The sequence below is a fragment of the Castanea sativa genome, chromosome 8 (assembly GCF_040712315.1).
Source record: "Castanea sativa cultivar Marrone di Chiusa Pesio chromosome 8, ASM4071231v1".
NCBI lineage: Eukaryota > Viridiplantae > Streptophyta > Magnoliopsida > Fagales > Fagaceae > Castanea > Castanea sativa.
In genome coordinates, this window is record NC_134020.1 from 51689336 (window position 1) to 51712232 (window position 22897).

The 22897-nt window shown below is 33.0% G+C and overlaps 2 protein-coding genes across 4 annotated transcripts; one reads left to right on the plus strand and one right to left on the minus strand.

Annotated features, from left to right (window-relative positions):
- Positions 1-1648: 1648 nt before the first annotated feature.
- On the plus strand, positions 1649-10715 carry LOC142605695 (zinc transporter ZTP29). 3 transcript variants are annotated; one of them, XM_075777128.1, is made up of 13 exons: positions 1649-1751; positions 2073-2156; positions 3809-3867; positions 4104-4196; positions 4301-4384; positions 4509-4590; positions 5865-5920; positions 6757-6813; positions 8049-8089; positions 9023-9090; positions 9324-9380; positions 9473-9590; positions 10395-10715. In XM_075777128.1, the coding sequence occupies exons 1-13, from the start codon at positions 1658-1660 to the stop codon at positions 10438-10440; spliced, it is 939 nt and encodes a 312-aa protein (XP_075633243.1). In that variant the 5' UTR covers positions 1649-1657; the 3' UTR covers positions 10441-10715. The 3 variants fall into 3 exon arrangements, with proteins under 3 accessions (XP_075633243.1, XP_075633244.1, XP_075633245.1); XM_075777129.1 differs by having other exon boundaries at positions 1680-1756; XM_075777130.1 differs by lacking the exon at positions 1649-1751 and adding an exon at positions 1954-1997.
- Positions 10716-12570: 1855 nt separating this feature from the next.
- LOC142606517 (uncharacterized) lies at positions 12571-14614 on the minus strand. The gene is made up of 3 exons (XM_075777852.1): positions 14372-14614; positions 13618-14109; positions 12571-13215 (listed from the first exon to the last, which is right to left on the minus strand). The coding sequence occupies exons 1-3, from the start codon at positions 14612-14614 to the stop codon at positions 12571-12573; spliced, it is 1380 nt and encodes a 459-aa protein (XP_075633967.1).
- Between the last annotated feature and the right edge of the window lie 8283 nt (positions 14615-22897).

Consider the following 22897-nt stretch of genomic DNA (forward strand, 5'->3'; position numbering starts at 1 on the left):
CCCAATAGCATAGATCGAGTTAGATAATTTTGTAAGATCTAACATTTAAATTGAATTTTGAGTCCATTTTTTAAAGTAAACTATTCAATAAATACTTGTAATTCACACAATTGATCATAACTTTCTAATTTTATCAAAGTAGGCAATTTCAAATTCCAAAACTAAATCAAATAAATACATCTAAACTAAGTCTCAAATAGGAGTGTGCAGCCAACCCGCCAAAACTAACCTGACCCAACTCAACCTGTTGGGTTGGGTCGGTTTTTAGGGCTTGGTGGGTTGGGTTGGGTTGGGTTACAAAAATTTTTTTGATAGCGGGTCGGGTTGGGTTTTGGGTCATAAAATTCCAAACCTACCCGACCCGACACGATCCACCCATATATTTAAAATATATTATATAATTAATAAATTTTTTAAAATTACTAGTTTTTCCTATCCTATATAAAAACCAATTAGTTCACACAAACCCTAGTAAATTACTATTATTGTTTAGTCTTTAGTGTTGTTTGTCTTTAGTGTCTAATCTTTGGGTTTTTTAAATATATTTATATTTATATTTTTTCTACTCAATTTAATAATAATAATGATAATAAGAATAAAAATTTGTTCAACCCATGGGTTCAACCCGACCCAACCTGACTCATGTGGGTTGGGTTGGACTTATGTGATGGGTTGGGTTGGGTCAAAAAATCCCCTTAACCCGACCCATGCACACCCCTAGTCTCAAATTTGATATATATATATATACACACACACACACACTCACATATACACATTGGCACAAATTTTTGTAAACATATACACATAGGCACAAATTTTTGTAAGTTATTTATGGGTTGGTCAGATTAGAAAAATGTTTGACTCCAAACTAGTTGAAGAAACCATTAATGTGTAATTTTAGCCATATGATTTTGTTAATGAGTCATATGACTTGTTTAAATAATACAAATAAATAATCTTATAAATTAGAGTCCGCGGATAAACTCAATTTCACAACATGCCTGTTTGTCGACTTGTGATTAGCTTTTAGCACTTACACATGAGACCACAACAAGTACTTGTTGAAAAAAAAAAAAAAAAAAAAACTTAGGCACACCAATCACAAGGTGGCATTTAAGCATGTTGTGGATTTGAGTGTGTCCTTAACATTTCTCTATAAATAGTCACTTAGTGAATTTAAAAAGATAGTTCCAAACATGTTTGAAACTAAACTTGTTTGTATTATAAATCTAAAGTTTTATTTAGTATTGATTCTCAAAAAAAAAAAAAGTTTTATTTAGTATTATGTCAGTTAAAATTAAATATACATAGTAAAATATTAATCATGGTCCAATGTAATTGATTCACAACCATATGAGATCCCCAAACTATTCCACAAACAACGTTGATGAACCCACACTCTTTGCATCACAATTATGATAAAGAAGTTGTGTAATAATTTGTGGTACCGAATTTTTTTCACCCCCAAACAAATTGGCAATTGTAAATAAGTTATTTTAAAAAAGTTTTGGAAAACATAAAAAGTTATCAAAATAATTATTTACTTTATTATTTTCTCAAAAAAATATTTCTAAAAATAGTACAAAAACTACGTCGTAACATTTTCCTATATTATAAAACCCTCATCTGCATAATGGGGTTTAGTTTAGTGGGGAGAATGGAGATGCAATTCTCACGCCTTCACGTTGCTCTAACCGTGAGCTCCAAAGGCACGCTTTCAGTGTTTGAGAGAAGTCAGAGAACCATGCAAAGTTAGGTATAGCTTATGGCAAAAGAAAAATATATAAAAATACTTTTTTTTTGTTGTTGTGAAAAACATAAAAATACTATATAATTATACATTATAATAATACAACTACATTTCTTGGACCGTTTGTCAAACCATCTCTTTCTTTCACAGTAGAAATTCCCTCTCTCCCTCCCAAAACTTCAATATTTATAAAGCTGCGCTGCACACTTTCTACTTCATAAACTCACAAAATTCTGTTTCTTGTTGGGTAAAGCTTTCGACTTTTCTGCTAATTCTCTCTGATTTGGTGTTAAAGTTTGAATCTTTTGGGCACCCAATACAGAAAGAAAGGAAAAGCTGCAAATGGGTTCTCAGGTATTGGTGGCTCTTGGGCTCTCACTAATTGGTGGACTGAGTACTTCTATAGGTGAGTGAAGCTTGTAATGTTTCAAATTCAAACTACCCCATTTGATAAATTTAGCATTTTGTGGATGTGATTTGAAGTTGTTGTACTTTTGCTTGCTTATTGTGTATGGTTGTTGAAAGTGTTCAATTGGGTACTTGTTAAATTCGAAGTTTGTTCTTTTGTTGTTTGACTCTTATCTTGGACTTGAATGAAACGGACATCTAAATATCTAATGTTAGCTGAATTCGTTTGATGTTTTTGTTTCTAATTAGCTGGTAATTTCAAAATCTGGGACAATCCCATTTTATTTGAATAGTTGAAAATTGATGTATTTACTTGTCTGTGATTAAGGCTTTGTTGGGTGGAGCTCAGTGGTTGTAATAAGTATTTATGCGCTTGTTTCAGCAGTATCAACAACACTGGCGTCAATTTTGTTTTTGTGGATAGTTATCAAATGGAATTTAAGAGAGAGAGAGAGAGAGAGAAAGAGAGAGGTGAATGAAAATTTGATGACAGACTGATGGGTGCTGAGACATATTAGAGTTAGAAATTTTGGGGTGACATGACAAAAGATGATTGGTAATGATTGTTCAGGAATGTAGAATGACTAGGGAGAGGCAGGAAGGAAGTAGTTTGAGCTAGGTTCGGATTTGGCGACGACTTTATAATGTCATGTAAAAGGAGTAGGGAGAGGCAAGAATAAGTCCAAGTTCTCTTCCTGCCATTTGGCTTCATTGAGAAGCCCAATATATACTTATGTTATTATTCATATCTTCACATGATTTTTCAAATTGCCTCAACATGGAAGTATGTTGGAATATCTTACTTTATGTGATGATTCGGGTATTGGGATATTGCTTATGGTGAAAGATTTAACTCTTTACTCATTAATCGGGTTACCTTTGTGAGGTGTAACTTGAATCATGAACTTAACAAGCCATTTGGTTCTTCTGTGGGCCAGTTTGCTTTCTGCCAAATATCATACTTAAACTTAATGCATAGACCATTAGCCAATATAATCCAACTGAGTGACCGAAAACAATGTCTCTCTATGAATTGCCTCCGTATGCAGAAAACTTCATAGTTGAAGTTTCCAGTCTTATGTTCCAAAATCAACTTGCCGTTATGGCTATTGACACCTTAGTGTGGTAGAATATTTTTTCCTAATACAAGCATTATTCTTTTTGTATTTTATTACATGTTCTTCATCAAGATTTCATGGATCCTAAATGTTATCTAGAAGAGGATTTTTTCTTTCTTTTTTCTTCTTCTCCCCCCCCCCCCCCCTCCCCCATTTTCTTCTTTAATTTTGTCACATTCATATGCTTACAATTTCATGTTCTGAAATAATGAGTATTAGAAATATTTATTATTTATTATTATCTTGGCATCTTATTACACACACACATACATGCATTGTATGTGTGTATATCTGAGTCATGCATGTTTTGTATGTGTGTATATCTGAGTCATGCATGTTTTGGTGTTAATATAGGCCTCTTCCTTGATTTATAAAATTCTAGCAAGCTCAAACATCCTAAAAATGTTAGAAGCATTATCATTGGAATCCTTCTGATATGTTCTGGTTACTTTGTGGACTCAGTGAATAATATAAGTAATTCCATATTAGCTTTTGTTCCTAATCTAATTTTAATTTATGGAATGTTGAGCAGGTGCACTCTTTGTAATTCTCAATCAGGCTCCCAATTTGAAGATGCTTGGGATTTTACAGGTTAGCACAGAACTCAACCTCTTCATTTCTAATCCAAAAATCTGTAATTTCTATTTTTCTAATCTAGTCAATGTTTAATCCACGTATGTTACTTTTCCAGATAAGCTCCTAATTATATTAACTGATCGCATAATTGTGGAACAACGATCTCTACTTTGATCACATTTCAACTTTCTTCCCCATTGATGCTTAATGTTGGGAGATTCTTTTGCAATATGATCATCTCTTCCTTGCAGGGATTTGCGGCAGGTCTGATGCTGAGCATTTCATTCCTGGATTTGGCTCACAATGCTATTAACTCTATTGGCTTCTTAAAAGGAAATCTTTGGGTTAGCTATAAACTTCAATGTTCATCTAATTCATATGCTTCATTTTTGTGCATAATTTTTCATTTTTGTTACGATAATTTAATTCTCCATTTGTGGAAAGTCAGTTTTTTGCAGGTGTCTTATTTTTTGCTATTGTTGCCAATTTTATTCCAGAACCAACACTTGCCCCAGTTTCAGATAGTAAAAAGGTATAAATGATATATTCATCTACCTGATAAATATTTTCTTAACCTACTTGCATATGATTGAATACGTCTTTAATGGTTCAACATAATACTAGTAGTTGACAGTTTTCCACTGACTTGAGCGCAGAAAACTAAAGATGAAGGGGGCAAGGACATTATGAAAAAGCATCGCCGCCAAGTTTTATTCAGTGGGATTGTTACAGCAGTAGGTATGACAATCATATGGACATGGTTAATTCTCCTCCTAGATTCTGATTAAAACTATTCCAAAATTGATTGCATTTAATTTGTGGAACTTAGAAATATAGTTGGTTAATTTATTTAATCTTTAGGTGATATATCTTTGAGTAGAGGCATAGGCTGCTTGATTAATTGATTTATGGTGCTCGATCTTAGTGTAAAAGGAGTTATATTTCTCATTTATGTTTTAGAGGAGTCTTCTTTGCGTTTTGATAATGGAAGACTCTACTTTAATATCTCAAATAGAAAATAATGCCTGGGATAATGTTTGAGCTGAAATGCTGAATCCCATTGTCATGTACATTTTTCTACCACCTATTAGGCTGACAAGGCCAAACAAAACTTCCCATTTGATTGGGAAACATCAATATTAGATGCATGAGTAAGCTATTTCCCACTTCTTCTTTGACAAAGGAGCTTCTTTTAGCCCATGTTGGGTGCTCTTTTGTATTGTAATTTGCCAATTGGAATTCTGAGTAGTTCATATCAGATGGACCCCATCATCATTGATGTTTCATGCTGCACTTGCTGCAGGAAGAACAAGGGAAGTTTTATTTTAGTTTGTCTTATTTGATTTTGGAGTCAGTTGTATTTTTATTTTTGGTCTTAGTAGTTAATTAGGTTTATTATTAGTTTTATTCAAAGTTATTTTTGCAATTCAATAATTGAGATTTCCCAAGTCAATTAGAATTAGTGTCTAGTATTCTATATAAGCCAAATAATGTACTCCAATGGATGGAGGGATTATTTTGATGATGAATGAAAGCTCTCTTGAAATTGTCCCAAAGGTCTGGTGCTAATTCCAGCTAACAATAGGTGCCAACTCCGAAGTCATCTATTTTTTACTTTTTCTTTCAATTTTATCATTCCGTTGTTTTATTTGAGTGATGTCAAAAGATCAAACTAGTTTATTTGTTTCTTTTGCCAATAATCTTTAGCTATTATATCATCAATTAAAAATAGGAAATAGTTTCATATGGTCTCTTCTCCAGACTGTATCCCATAGTTTTTTCTTTTGCCTTAATAATATTTCTTTGAATGGCTGCTTCAACAAAGGTGCCAACTAATGCATATTAATTTGCCTGCAAAATTGTATAGCTGATGGTTAAACTAAACTTCTTTGCACTTGGAAGCTTTGCTGAAATTTCAAGAATTCATATTTCATGAGTTATTGCTTATTCTATGTAAGCTGGTGCTTGTATCAATCCAGTTTAATGAAAAATTTGTCTCCTACGACATGCAGGCATAAGCTTGCACAATTTTCCTGAAGGAATGGCAGTTTTTCTTGGGTCAATGAAGGTACTCTATTATTGTGACTGTTGAGTAAAATATGAGAAGTGTACTAACTTCGAATTAGATGTTCTGGTTTTATTTCACACAGTCCAATTGTGTATTACCTTCAGGAGGAGAAAATGTTCTTAAACTATTATTATTCTTGAGAGAGAGAGAGAGAGAGAGAGACAGGAATTACTTATGATTCTTAATATTAATGTGTTAAAGATGAGAAAACTATGTCTATCACCAATGAATTAATATATAGCACACCAGCTGTTTAGGAATTTATTATCTTATGTTTTATTGTGCATGACCTAAACAACATTGTTTTCAGAATTACCATCAAGTTTGTGTGCTATAACTATAAGTGTCTTCCTTTCATCCTTGCTTTACACTTTTAAACATTTTTTTCTTTAAACCTATAAGCATCCAATTAAAATGAAACTATGGGGCATTCTGTAGCTGATAAAATTCTGACTTCTGTGGCAATCTTTCTCTTGGTTCTTGATGCTCAATCCTTTGATATTTCCACATGAGTTGAGTTTGGTCGACTGTTATAAAAACTATGCCCATTTTACATTCTTAAAATATTTTGAATTCATTCTACCTGATTTGCGTACTAGGTGAAACGGCTAATGTGTGCTTCTGGAACTCATTAAATAAATACTGCATTGTTTCACAAGAATTTAGTTTTTATGGATTAAGTCTTGAAGGAATGCCATTCCTGAACGTCTGTAGTGGATCCATTCAATGCCATTTCTTAACATAACAAATACATTTTGAACGCTCATATCTTGAGAGAAATAGACACTGATACATGCCACTAAGATTTCTAGTTTGTATCTTTTTTTTAAACATAGGGTCTTCGTGTTGGTGTCAACTTGGCTTTGGCCATTGCTCTGCACAACATTCCAGAGGTATGTGTTCTCTGATTCTGTAATGAATCTGATTTTCAAACAGACTTTTGGTTCTTTTGTATGCTTGCACTATGCCATGAATAACAGTAAAATCCAACCTTTTAACTGCCAAAAAGTTCTGGACTGTTATATTTGATAATTTAAAGGACAAGTCCTTTATTTCCATTAAATTTATCAAGTCAAATCAAGACCTGTACAATGTTAAGGTAGAAAACCTGGTAGTAATTAGATTTACTGTGATTAATAAAAATATTTTTACTTATATTTGATTAAGAAAAATATTTTCTCCAACTTCTCAAACAATTTTACTTATATCAGGAAACTTGGAAACTAGAGTTTTGGACAATTCTAAGGTAGAAAACTTGAAAAACAAAGACAATACAAGGTTAAGAATGTGTTAATGCCTGACACCAATGTAACTCTATCCAAGTTGCTTCGGCAAATCTATCTGCTGTACAGATTTAGTTGTATGGCTAACTTATTGCAGAGAAACTTGGTAGAAATTAGATTTACTTTGATTGATTGCGCCAGTTTCATTTAATGGTTCTTCACTGTAGTTGGTAGGAAACATTGTCCAAGACATTAGGTGAATACTGCCCTAATTCTTAAATTCTTCTCACCTGGATATCTCTACAAAAAAGCTGTAGTATTGTTGTATGTTCTGTTAGAACTCTCAATTATGTTATGATATTAGAATCATAATTAAATTGGTCCATGAAAGAATCATCCTTAAATCTTGTTGGACATCTCTATCATAAAGCATGTATTATTGGTGTTTGTTCTGTTGGTGCTCTCAATTATGTTATGAAATTAGAATCATAATGGATTGGTCCCAGAAAAAAATATCATATTACCTAGTAATCTTTTCTGCTGCATTAAATTTTGATTAAAAAAGAAAAAAAAAAAGTCTTTTTGAAAGCTTATCAGGATTATCCTAATATTATTTAAGAGGTTTAAACTATTTTCAATGTTTTAATCTCTTCCTTTCTCTGGCAATTCAAAAACTTTATTTGATCAAGATTTTAGAATTACAAAAAATATAAGGTTGCTATAAAGTTCCAGCTTGAACTAAAGACGTTTCAGGCAGGTAATATTTAGTAATAATAGCAATAACAACAATAATCATGTACTAAAACCTATATGGGATGAGCTAAAATCAATATTTCTGATAACAAGTGACATTTATATGGTGAGATATGTCATTTTGCCTTACTTCTTTCAGTTCTCTTTTACAGGGTGTTGCTGTTGCACTTCCTGTTTATTTTGCAACACAAAGGTGAGATTCTGTGAAGGCACCAATTAGTTAAGCCTTTTTTAAAGTATTTATTTTTTGTCAGAAATACACTATATTTGCTTCTTTTTTGAATATCTATTTGTTTGCCTTCTGTTCCAATTCATAAAACAAATCATAGTTGGTCAGCCCATATGCAAATAAGAGAAGCCTTAGATAAATGATAATGGCTGTGGTGATAGTGTTAGGGGTGGTGGTGGTCATTGAAGTGCTGGCAGCTTGGTGTGAAAGAGGATTAAAGTGGTCTAGAGCAAATATCTAGGTGATCAATCTGATGGCTGTTGCTGTAGTGTCTGGTAGTGAAGATTGGGAAGACAGTGCTCAAGGCGTTGGAGGAGATGATGATCTGCATGGTTGTCCACTATTTGGTAGTGGTTTAATGGAGTATTGCTATTGGCATTAATGTTCACAGTGACAGTGGTGGTGATGGTAGTGTTGGACTTGGAATGTTGTCGCCGGGGGGGGGGGGGGGGGGGATATATGCTTTGGAAGGAAAGTTGTCCTTCTGGAGTAACCCTTGCTTGAAATTTTGAGCCCGGCTTCTGTTCTTTTCCGTTAAAAAGAAAAGGTGCCTCTGAAATCCGAATCCAATTCTGAACACCAGTTTCTTGTTTTTTTTTTTCTTTGAAAAGCAAAATACGAGCCCAAAATATGCAAACAAATAACACAAGATATTGATATGGTATTAATGACATCTTCTTTGGTTTAGAAGTCAGATTTGTGATAGAAAGTTCCCCTTGGTCACACAATGCTAAAAAGCATCTGACATAGACATCATATTGATTGATTAAATAATGTCCTAATTTCTTTTGTTTTTTGGGCGGGCATGAACTGTAGAATATATCATGAAAGCTATAATGAAGAAATAAGAATTACCCATGTGATAAGTCATTAAATGGTTTCTCCTACAAATTGCAGCAAATGGCAGGCATTCAAATTGGCTACGCTTTCTGGTTTGGCTGAGCCTTTGGGTGTTATAATTGTAGGTATGTGTATTACTGCATAAATGCCAAAGCAGGCTGTTTTTCTTTCTGAAAGAATAGAAATTTCAAATTTAACTGAAAGCCTTATCTTTAATTATCGGAGGTGATGTTTATGAGGTGTAAGCCTTAGTATTGAAGTAGGGTGGGTTGTGAGCCAGATACAGTGAGTGTGCATTACAAATTTGCACATCAGGATTGTTTAATGGAAAAATAACCTTTTCGATATCTTATTTCAGCCTATTTGTTCCCAAGCAGCTTGAGTCCTGAAATTCTTGAGGGCTTGCTCGGAGCAGGTTCGCAATATAATCATTTCCTCATCACCTCAGTTGATTTAGGAATGATACAGAGTTTTGTAACAAATATCTTTTCCTGAATTATGTTTCAGTTGGTGGAGTGATGGCTTTTCTAACCCTGCATGAAATGCTGCCGCTGGCATTTGATTATGCTGGACAGAAGCAAGCTGTCAAGGCTGTGTTCTTTGGAATGGCTTTCATGTCTGCAAGGTAATAAAATCAATGGCTAAGTAGTAACCGTGTCATTTATTTTTTACTTTTTTTAAGGTAACCATTTCAGCAGGCAATTGAAAAGCCTCTCTTTTCCCTTTACCCAAATGGAAATCACAAAAGTTTTGTGCTTTTCAATTTCTGCATTTATTTTAGAGGAAAAAAAGAAAAAGAAAAGAAAAAACCTGAGAATGCTAATGAAAGACCTACAGTAACGACTGTTGCTTGCCTCCAATGTAATCTTGCCGCTTGTAAGACCAGGGACCCATCCTTTCTACATGTCATGTGGAACATGGAACTGGTGGACCGGTGTTAATGTGCTTGATTTAAATGGAAGTGACTGCTAGCGCTAACTGGCAGTATGATATAAAATATTAATTGAGCACACCCATATGGGGATGCTACATATTAATAGGGGGTAGGTGCCAGTGTGTACTGGCTTGGTAGCACTTGGATTTATTATTAACAAGAATCATTAAATCATTCCTACGTTAAATTGTCATGGCAAGGGAAGAGAGATACAAAGTATCAAAACACTGCCATAAATTGTCATGGCAAGGGGTTGTTGAAAGAGAATGCAAATACGCGTCTTCAACAAGAGTAAAGAAAAAACTATGGTATATTGCAGGAGTGCGTTGTTCTGTCTAAGTTGTTAGTATAGATTTTTGTATGAGGTGGTATCAGAATTACTTATTAGCTAAGAAACTACCTATTAAAGACTTTTTATTAGTTTGCTTCCAGCTTCTTTGTCCTAGACTCCTACTTTTACTCATCTTAATAAGCATCTCTTTGCTTGTTTTGCAGCCTATATTTTCTTGAAATCAGTTTACCTGAGGAGATGAGCTTTTAGTAATGGAACAGTCTGTTGGTATTCCTCTTTGTACATTTCTGGACCGCTATGATGGGTTTTCAAATTGTGCCTGCTCTTGTCAACCGGCATTGAAGACCTATTCTAATAGTCGGCTTCATTTGGTCTCAAGCAAAGGGCAGAGAGGTTATACCATTATGTAATGAGCAGTTCTTATCATCAATGTAACAGAAATGTATCACTGTTTGTTTTTTTAATCAAAAACAAAATAAAAGAAGAGAAATGGGGAAAAAAAAAAAAATCAAGATTTCATGGAACTTGTTTTCGCTTGATAACTTCATGTCATCTATCTTTTTGTGCTTGTTTGAGTATATACAATAAAGAGCAATACTAGTTACACAATTTTTTCCATCACAACTAGTCTAGGTGGTAAGTTGTAATTAGAACGTCACTTTTACATGGATGTACTACTGACACAACCTTTATTAAGCACTAATCATAACATACCATGTTAACAATTATGAAAAATTTGTATGTTCAATAGACTTATTGTAAAATCTCTTATCACTTCACTTGTAGCCTTGGAAAAAGTTTCTCTCCAAACTAGTTTGGCGAGAAACCCTTCAAACTTATCAAATATTTTTATATTGAGTGTGAAATTTGAAAATTTAACCTTTGAATTGCATGTTCTTATTATATTATTCATGCTTGCAAAATTTCAAGAAAATCAAAAATCAATTACTATGTCATCAAACAAATGTTAAAATTTCAAGTTTTTGTAATCTAAAATTGTGTATAAAAAATAATTTCATTGATCAAATAGTAAATAAAATCCGATTTGAACGAAATTTGATATGCATGTTAAGAACATAAGGAACATGAAATTCAATGGTTAGATTTTTAAAATTCACACCTAAAAAAAAGATATATGATAAGTTTGAAGGGTTTCTCTCCAAATTAGTTTGGAGAGAAACTTTGTTCTGTAGCCTTGTAGTAAACCTTTACTTTTTCTTTCCTTTGTTCCCCTGGAGTTGAAGATTAAATTACTAGTTACTAGTCACCTAAGTTCTGACCTAGGATTATTAAAACACCATCATGGAAGCCGAAAGTTCTGGGCATTTATTCCAGTGTTGCAACAAAGCGAGATCGGTTTGGGATAGATTGGGTTCAGATCTGGGCAGTCCCTCGGTTTCACTTTGCAGAGATTTTAGACCTGGTGTAATGTGTCAAAATATGTGCTAAACTTAGATGATGACTTTATGGTGTTGTTGGTTACTGTTGCTTGGAGTTTATGGACTAATTGAATTGAAATTTGGAATGGGGGATCTCGAAAACAAGCTTCTCATCTTGTCCAGTGGTGTGGACTATCTCTTCCCCCCTGAATGCTCCATTGCATCTGTTAGAGGTTGAGGCAAAAGCCATGGGGGAAGGTATCAGGTTTGCTTGGCAGATGGGTAATTGTGATACAGTTCTTGAGGGTGATTCCCAGAAGGTAGTAGTCCATTCCTTGCTGGGTTCATCAATCTCTTCCCTAAGTATTTCTAATAACATTTCATGTGCCTTGCTTCAGCTTCAGCTCTTTCAAAGAGTGCAGATTTTTTTTTTTGGGTTAAAAGACGATCCATTAAAACAACTATCAAACTACAAGAGGTTTAGGACAAAACCTGTTACGATACATGCCATTAAAGTCCTCCCTAAAGGTTCCCAAAACGTTCACAAGCGGACTATTAAAAACATAAAAATATAATTGCTGCTCAGATCCCATCCTCGCTATCACATCAGCGCAACAGTTAGTGTGATGATAGTAGTGCCTAATCTTAACTTACTGGAAGCGAGTTAGTAGCTGCCTGCAATTATCGAAGACAGGGGATATGATATTATTTGCATAACTTGGGTTTAACAAAGCATTCACAATCATTTTAGCATCCAGTTCAATTATAAGGGATTGTATATTCAAATTGCAACATAACACAAACCCATCCCTTAGCCCCCTTACTTCTGCAATAAAGTTGTTCGCTGTCCTGATGTATCTGGAGGAACCCGCAATCCACACTCCATGGTCATCTCTCACAATACCTCCACATCCAGCACTCCTTGTGTTACCTATGCATGAACCATTAGTATTCAGCTTCTTCCATCCACTTGGAGGTCTCTCCCACCAAATCCTCCTTATCACATTGCGAACGGTCTGCTTGGTGAGGGAACACAATGCATGAATTCCACAACTTGACCATTAATAACTGCAGGCAGCTTTGGGTTTGGAGGCTTTCCATTGAAGACAAAATGATTCCTGCTCTTCCATATGATCCATACAGCAAAAGGAAAAAGAATTCTCCAGTGAGGTTTGCCACGAATGAACCTATTGGTTGCTTTCCCATTAGTGCTCAACCAGTCTTGGAGGTTTGTATTCCAAAAATCCTGGTTCCGTGCCTCTACTCCCAATTGAGTCCACACAGCCCTGACCCTAGAGCAATCTCTAAGGGCATGTAATATTGATTTAGAGTCCGCTTGACAAATAGGGCATCTATCATCTTCCCCCATTCCTCTTCTCATTAAACATCCTTTCACGCCTATACTATCATGTGCACATTGCCACAAGAAAGTTTTGATTCTAGGGAGTGTCTCAAATTTCCATATCCAGCCACAATTGATCGATGGAATAGAATCAACACCCAATGTCAAAGCATAGGCACTCTTCAAATCAAAGGAACCTCTCGGATTACCAACCCAGGCTAGTTTATCACATCCCCTGCTTGTGATTGAGATTGGAGTTGCTTGGATCATCGACTTTATCTCCAGAGGAAGATCATATCGTATCTGATCCCATTCCCACCCCTTGTCTGATAAAACGTCTTTCACCTCCAATTACCCCACCAGAAGCTTAAAGTACTATCCTTTCCAACTATCCACATGCTTCCTTTAATAAAAGAATCCATTCCTTTTTTCATAGCTTTCCAAGTCGATGAGCAAGGAAGTCTATCCGCATTTGGCATTAACTCGCCTGAAATTGCAATATTTGTTCCTTAAAACTTGAACCCAAGTAGCATCTTTTTCGGTATGGAACCGCCAATTTAACTTCGCAAGAAGGGAAGTATTCCTACCTTTTGTTGACTGTAATCCAAGCCCTCCCTCCTCTTTTGGCTTTGCCACTTTATGCTACCCAACTCAATGAATTTTCCAAGAAGCTTCTGATGATCCCCACAAAAAATTTCGATTCACCCGATCAATGCCTTCAAGTATTTTTCTCAGAAGGTGATTACATTGCATTACATAAGATGGTATAGCAGCTGAAAAAGGTTGAATTAGCACGGTACGACCTGCTAGAGATAGCAGGTTCTCCTTACACCCCGCCAATTTCATTTTCACCCTTGCAAGAATGAAATTGTAATCTTGCAAGGAAGAGCCAAGATGTCTAATGGGAAAGCCAAGGTATTTGCCGAGAGAAGGAGTGGAAGAGAACCCGAGGATATCACAAAGAGACTCCCTGCTATCCCTATCCACATTAGGCAAGAAATATACTCTTGACTTAGCTTCACTCTTCGTTTGACCCGAAAGTCTACAAAACTCATATAGGACATCTCTTATAGTGGAGCAATTAGTGGCATTTGCTTTGGCAAACAATACTAAAACGTTCGCAAAGAACATATGAGAGAAAGCCAGTCCGCTTTGAGAGGTCTTCACAGGCTGCCATACCTTGGCATTGCACTTATCCTGTATGAGTTGGACAAGAAATTCTATACAAAGGATAAAAAGGTATGGTGACAATGGATCACCTTGCCTTATTCCACTAGATGGGTAAATTGGATCCAAAGCTTCTCCTTTAAACAAAATCTTCGTCGAAACTGTGGAGATACAACTCATAATAATGTCCATCAAGTCTTCCGAAAAATTTGCTCTAATTAGCATATCCCTTATAAAGCTCCATTCAAGTTTATTATATGCCTTCTCCAAATCAATTTTTAAGGCCCTATACCCAACTTTTTCCTTTCTTTTTACCAAGGGTATGTATAATTTCTTGAACTATTATGACATTATCAACTCCCTTCCTACCCAGTACAAAAGCAGCTTGGAGAGGGGAAATGAGCTTGTCCAATAGAGGCCTCAACCTCGCAACTACTGTATTACACAAGCTAATAGGCCTATAGTTGCCTAAAGTTTCTAGCCCTTGAATCTTCTGAATAAGAGCGATGTGGGTCCTATTCAAATATTTTGGCATTTTCCTCACCACAAAGATTTTCTTAACTTCCCCAATCACCTAATCACCCACACTCAACCAAAATCTTTGGAAGAATCTAGCATGCAGTCCATCCGGCCCTGGTGCTTTGAAAGCTTTAAGAGACCAAAGGGTAGATTTAATCTCCTCCTCCGAAGCTTCCCCACTAATACGAACCCTTTCTTCTTCAAATAGTCTTGCTTGCCATTGGGTGGTTAATGGGTACACCTGAGAACCACTGAGAAGGGAAGAAGTGTAAATTCATCGAACCCCTTCCCACTTGTTGCTTGAGAAGGCAACAAAGTAGCTCATGCTTTAGGTCAATATGTCACAGGCATTTCATATTTTGTCGCTTGGATAGGGGAATCCCCTTGCATCATTGAGCATATTCTTGGATAGGGGAATCCCCCTGTGTCATTGAGCATGTTCTTGCTCAAGATGTATTGTTTTTATTCTTATTTGAATGATTAAAAAAATAATAAATTAAAGAATTTAAAAAAAAAAAAAAAAAAACCGATCATGGAGCTTTGAATAAGCTCTTCCTTTCGTTATTGGTTAGTTATGTAGTGCCATGCAGTACGAGGTACAGCCATGGCTTACATTTTTCATCATGACAATGACTACAATTGTGGACAAATTTCTGCCCCTAAGGTCCTGCGTGACGCACAATGAATCTCAGTCCTATCAAGTTTGGTTATAGATTGTCCTCAAAAATAAAAAGGTTAGGTTATAGATCAACATAAGCAAAAGGATTCCAGGACCACTGGGTCCAAAAGAACATGTTCTTTGCAATACAGCTACAGAATCAAGTACAGGTTCCGTATTTATATCCTGGTCTTTTTCTCAACCCAAGCTTCTCAGCAATTTCACACTTCAAGAGTTGAAAATTGTTCCTTATGCCATCTGACAATGACAAAGGAGACATGTTAAACAAAAAGACAATTAAAAGTGGAGGAAAAAAAGAAAGCAATGAGTGAAAAAAAATTCAGGCTGAAGTTAGGTAACGTGTTATGACTGGTGTTATTAGAAGTGATATGTGTGATGAGACTGAAATTGATATTATTTCAATCACAATTTATCAATTAGAATTACTATTTACTTTACAAGAAAGAGAAAAGAAAAGAAAAGAACAGCATGGACGATAACTTTCTTGTCCATTAACATGCCATGGGATGCAATGTAACATTTTCTCATAAATGATTATGAATTTTGCTAATGTGTGCTCTAAGAGCACACAATAATTATTCATTTTTGAAAAAAAAATTTCGAAAATTGAAAAAGTGTTGACAGCTTTTTCAATTCTCAAGAAAATTTTACCATAAATAGATAGCTTAATGCGTGCCCTAAGGGCACATATTAACCAGACCCAATAATTATAATCTTTATAACATGTTGAATTGTCAAATAATATGATGTGCTTCAACTCATCGTGTACTTACTTGATTTCCATGATTTTATCGATTGAAAGCATTGTGATTTCTGGGAAATGCAAAGTTTACTAGCAAAGTCATAGGAGAGACAAAAATCTCATCAAAGAGATATATGGGTTTAAAGCTGTCTGGTGTCTAGTCCTATCTTTTATTCATATAGAAAAAGTGATTTTGATTGGATTTGTCAAAGTTGAATGAGAGAGCATGGGATATGTAGAGGGGAGATGAAAAGAGACCTACACTCAAAGCAAAACAAAAAAATAAAAAGAAAGAGAAGAAAAGCTTTTCACTTTCATCAACTATAAGGGATAAAACAAAAGGTAAAAGCCAAGTTTTCTCTTTTCTTTTTCTGGTTTTTTGCCTTGATGCTTTATTGGGAAGAGGTAAATCTTCTAAAAATCAAACCTAATTATAGTCCATAGAGTCATGGATTGCCAATTTCTTATATTTAAAACCTAAAATTGAATTTTTTTAAACATTATTTTTTAAAGTTTTGAAATTTGTATTTCATGTATATAGTTCAAACCCCACCTCTCATTCTCCAATATTACCCATTATCTTATTTATGATAAATATCTTTTATACATGGTTTCGTTAGTTAGTGCCATAAATTTTTTATAAAAAAAAAAACTGCATTCTATCAAATATCAATGAAATATGCTTGGGAAAATTAGAGGTAAATATAAGAGAGATAGGATTTATTTGAAATGATAAAGTTTAGCAACAAAATTGATTGTTGCCTAGTGCTATAACTCTACTTAATATATTTTTATTAGAAGTGAATTTTGACAAATTCACCATTGGATTAAATTTTCTTCTTATATCATCCATGCTTGCAAAATTTCTAGAAAATTACAATAGCTATGTTATCAATAAATTGTTTAAATTACAAGTTTTTGTAGTTTAAAATTATGCATAAAATATAATCTTATAGATTATGGTGGGAGGGGTGAGATTCAAGTACAAAATAGAGCTCCGTGGGCCTAACCCAAGGAGGTGGAAGGGTCCATTCCCTCATTAGTTTTGATCCAATACTAGATGAGGGCCTAAGAATATAGGTCGAAGAGGCCAATTGCCCGAGGAGTCTGAAGAGTAAGCGCTCCTCGGAAGGCATTGAGCAAGTCACTTGCACCAAAAGAAAAAATATCAACAAAAGACGGCAAAGATGTGCAAGCAGAGAAGAAGAGAAATATTCAGGTAAGAAAAAAGTTTAGCTACAAAATTGGTTGTAACCTAAGACTACGACCTTACTTAATAAAATAAAAATTACTACATATTTTAAAATCTAATCGTTGAATTGCATATTTTTCACACTCTTAATACACATGTCAAAATTTGTGTCAATCGAAAATTATTTACTATATGATCTATAAACTTATATTTTATGCATAATTTTAAACTACAAAAACTTGAAATTTAAACAATTTATTGATGACATAACTATTGATCTTTAATTTTCTAGAAATTTTGCTAGCATTAAGGATATAAGAAGAAGATGTAATCTAATTGTGAATTTGTCAAAATTCACCTCCAATAAAAAGATATTAAATAAGGTTGTAACCTTAGATTACAACCAATTTTGTAACTAAATTTTGTGCTTCAGGTAAAGTACCTATCACCTCCACATTCAATATACTGCACCAACTCAGCTGGCTATATTAATGGTAGAATAACCCATGAACAGTACATTCACAGCTTGCAGCACATTCTACCGCTTCCAGCAAAACCTTGATGGGACAAGCATCCAAAGGAAGATCGATGGCTATACAAGTGGAGGGCTAAAATGCAATTTAGTTAACTACATAAAGAAAAGAAACCCTCTAGATTGGGGGACAAAAACTGGAAAGAGAAATATACTCTATGCAACACTACCCTGTACCCGAAACTTGAACATTATATGAACTATTCCTCCTCGGCCTAACCCGAGGAAGAGTTAATATCAAAATCTACTTCTTTCTTATGAGTTACTTGATGTTTTTCCATTAACTTAAAAACTAAACCATATAGGCACACCAATGGTTACCTTAGAAACCCATTCTCTACAAAATTAATTGTATTGGGCCATCCATCATATATAAACTCTCTATCTAACTTGAGTTAATATGATTTAACCCGCTTACAATTATATAGTAAATAATATCTAATTGACACAAAATTTAACATGTATATTAAGAGTGTAAAGAATATAAAATCTAATGATTAAAATTTTGAAACATATATTAATGTTAATGATATTGAACAAGGTTGTAGCCTTAAATTATAACCAATTTTGTTAGCTAAACTTTATCCTATTTTCAATAAGTTCAAATAATATTAATAAATATATTACAATAAAATTAAGCGAAGAACTTTAGAGTACCTTTCTTTAGCATCATCAAAACATCTCTCTATGCTTGAAATCAAATTTATTTTTGGAACATTTTGTAATATGTTTCTTTAAAACAATCGAAAACTAAAAACTTATAGTTTTTGAGCAAAGAATGAAAGAATGCATTCTTTTACTATTCACGATAGTCCAAACTTTACATACTAAGCTAAAAAAAGAAAAAGGAAAAGATGCTTGAATTTTCGGGCTGTGACTTGATGCAACCGATAATCTGTTCCTCGGTTCTTTTTTTTTTTTTGGTTATAAAAATTTTCAAACCAAAGATTGTAGTGAGAAAGTTTTGATTAGTACATGTACAACTGTACAAGTAGCTTTTGATGTACTAATGCATCCTTATTTTTATGAATCTACCGTACAATTAATTTTAGTTTTTGCAAGTTGCAAGATTGGCGTTCAAGTCTTCTCCAAAGCAAATTAAATGATACTCATCACAAATTGCACAATGACAGGACCATAACAAATTGCACAATTTTTGACATAATTCGTCACAAGTTGCAAGTTGTGAGTGATAGAAGTGTGGGCTTATATGAACTCATTATTTTTTTCCACCACTCGCAACTCACTATCACCACGTGTTAAGTAGTGGGAAAATTAATTGTGTAATTTGTTGTGTTTTTAACATCTTTCGTACTTAATCCCTTACTTTCATTGTTTTTTTTTTTTTTTTAAATCATCTTGCATGTTTAATATGCAATGGATGTCCAAATTTTAATTGATTCCCATATGAATGGCAATTTAATGAGAGATCATGTCCATATGATGCATGGATAAATTATGATTTATTTGTAAAAGTATTACCTCAATTCAATGACAAAACCTTTTTTTGTGAAAGATCAAATTTTATTTTGTTAAAGCTAAAAAGTATGATAGATAACTAAAATAATTCATAATAATAAAATTTCTTTGAATTCATTTTAATTTTTTTAAAATATAATTTTAAACGAAATAATAACTTAAAATTTTTAAGACTTTTGAAGTATATAATATTACCTGGATTTTTTTAAAGTTAATATTACTTGTTAATTGGATTAGAATTAGGTTAATAGTAACTTTAATATACTGATATATACTTTGGTATAGGTTCTTTTGTAAATTGGGGGAAAAAAAAAATATATATATATATATATCTATATATATATGTATATATATATATATAGAGGAGTAAAAGGACTACCCATATTGATGTCGGTGGTTGATTGATCAAGCTATCTGAGCAAGTCTTAATAATCCTAGAATCTTAATTAGGGACTTTTGGCTATTCAAACGTGTAGAACAAGAACTTGCAAACTAAATTTTACTTGGTTTTGATTTTGTGCCCATGGTAGCACATATCTTGCACCATATATATATATAGCCACTTCGATATATTTCGGTATTAGTCAATACCGGTGAACCGTTTTGGATTTACCGCTATTTTTATATATTTATATATAATAAAAATAGAAGTTTACCATAAAATATTACCTCAATTCAGAATAAATTATTCATGGTTTTAGACTTTAGCATAAATTAAAAAAACACAATATAAAAAACGTAAAGTTTAATTGTTCATTGCATACTAAAAAAACAAATAATATAATTAAGTTATCATTCTGTCTTTAGAAAAATTCAAAAATTACAAAACTAGAATAATAAAAAAAGCTTTTTTTTTTTTTTTTTTTTTTGGTATCGGCTGGTACACTCAGTATTGGCTAAAATGTCTGAAATTGGCCGGTACGAAAGGTATTTAAACCGATACGAAACGTTGGAGTTTTGATACCAGTGCACATGCTGCTATGGTACATATCGACCGATACGATACGGTATCATCTTCCTTGTCCATAACATGTTTATTTTTGGTTTGAATTTAGTAAGAGTAGCTATTTTGTTATGCCATTGCCATCTTTATAAATTTTCTATTTTCTTAGTGAAATTTCATCGTAGATGTCACCTATGGACATAAGCATACAATCCAATCATGTAAATCTGTGTTCCAATTATTTTGCTATTTCAACAAATAGTTATTTTCGTTTTTTTTTTTTAGTTTTTTTTTCTTTTGGAATTTAAAAGCTTGTGCCCTAAGACTTTTGGATAGTTTCGAATTTCTCCTAGAAAAAGGAATCTTAGATGTGACTTGTGATGGTGTTAATAATGTAAGAATTTTGAAAAGGAGTAAGACAGAAGCTGAGGCCAATTTGACATTTCTACTTGTACAGTACAAATGGTACAATACTAATGGGATGGAAATATATAATTTACTGTACAATACTACATGTGTACAGAATGGCTCGAAAGAGAGAATACACTTTTCATAAAATAAAATAAAAAAGAGAGAGACAGAATACAAGACCCTAATAACAATGGGCTTTTTGGAATGCTTTTCTATAGTTTCTGCTTTAAACTCGTCTGGTCAAAAAGCAAACAGGCAAATAGAATACTTCAGAGTACTTTAGATCTCAATAGAGATGCAGTCAAATAAATCAAATGTACCGCCAGTACAACATCTACAAAAACGTATATACCTAATCATAATTATTAAAAAAAAATTGAGATAATTTCGAAAAACAATTATCACTGAATTTTAAAATGCACCTTTCATAGCTAATTCCATGAAAATAAAGCAATTCACTGTTTAAAATTATCAGGACGGTTTCTTTTTGGTAATTACGCTCACTTTCTTTTTCATTTTTTGAAGTTATTTATTTATTTATTTATTTCATTTTGAAAAAAAAGGTGATTTATTTCAATTTGCTCCTTGTCAAGATTGGCTTTTCTCTTCTGACTTTTCTCGAGTTCCCTAAAAATAAGGTTGCTTTTTTCCCCCCTAATCACAAAGATAATTACATTCTTGGTCGTCATTTCATTATCACCATCAACGATAAAAACAACAATGGTAAATTGATAATAATGTAATAGACAAAGCTTTATTGTCCTTTCTAATTTTAGAAGTAAAGCTAAACATGGATGGTCAAAATTAGAGGCATGTCAACTTTAAATGTGAGTAGATGTCTATGAAGTTTGAATGATCTTGACTTGATTTCTGTTTTTTTATTAAGTGGTGTTTATTGGACATTGGTTTTCCCCCTCCCTTTTTCATATTGATCCAAAAATTAAGTCAAGAGGAGGGTCCAAACAATAAAAAATGAATTTTGAGAAGAAAAAAAAAAAACTAGAGTCAGGGTCAAAAGCATCAACATCTAATCTTGCATTCAAATTTCAAAGCTAGATGCATTTGTGTGAGGATAGGATAACACCAGATGAAAATAAGTTTATGAAGACCAGCTAATGCTTGCTTTTGCAATTATACTAGTTTATTCAAAAAAGAAATTTTGTTATCATATTAGGTACAAAATTTATGATGCACAAGTAATGTGTGGTGTACACATGTTTTCAAAACAAAAACAAAACAGAAGTAATGTGTGCATATAGCTAGGCTTTTATGGCAGGTTTCGAATAAAGTTATATAGTTTGTTCGGAAAAAAATAAAATTGTTGGTGTTGTATTGTCAGTTAATGTGTGGTGTGCACATGTTTTCAAAAAAAAAGAAAAAAAAAAGTAATGAGTGCATATAGCTAGGTTTTTATGGCAGGTTTCGAATAAAGTTATATAGTTTGTTCGGAAAAAAATAAAATTTTTGGTGTTGTATTGTCAGTTCTCCTTGGAAATTTTTTTTTTTCTAACAAAAATATTATTTTGGCCTATTATTATTTTTGTCTCCTTGGTTGAATAAAAAGAATTTTCTTTTTTTTTTATATGTGGAATTAAAAAAATATCTTAAGGACATTGACCATGTTTTGAGGCACAACATGATTTGGAAAAAAACTAGATGGAAGGAGTAAATTAAAAAAAAAAATTAAAAGAAGAAAACTTTAAGGCTGAAATTAAGAATAGGCCAAAATGCATAAATATCCTTAAAATTTTTCCTTATAACTCTCTAAAGTTTCATATTTGTAATATTTGATCATGGGACTAACTAGGGGACGTAAATTCACTAATATAAAAATTGAAAAAAATCTAGGGAGTCAGTTACTAACCCCAACCTAGGAATTTTTATGCATTTTGGGCCTTAAAAATAAGTCCAACTTAAAAGAACATAATTTGTAATTTTAAGATGCCTTAAAACAATGATTAATAATCTATTTAAAGAAAATTTTTATGGGAAAAAAAAAACAATTAAGGGGTGTTTAGTACTATAACTTAAACAACAGTTTTCAGTTTTTAAACAACATTATACATATTTTCACATACTTTTTCACCCACACTAGAACAACATTACCAAACAAGCCCTTAATGTTTTGACAATTTTTTTTCATTTTTCATAAAAGTAATATCAAAACTTTCTTAAAATGAATTATTAACTGTTACTTTAAAAGCAATCGTTAGCATGATATATATATATATATATATATATATATATATATATATATATATATATATATATAATTTTTATTTGAGAAATTTTTTATAAAAAATTAAAAAAAATGTCAAAAA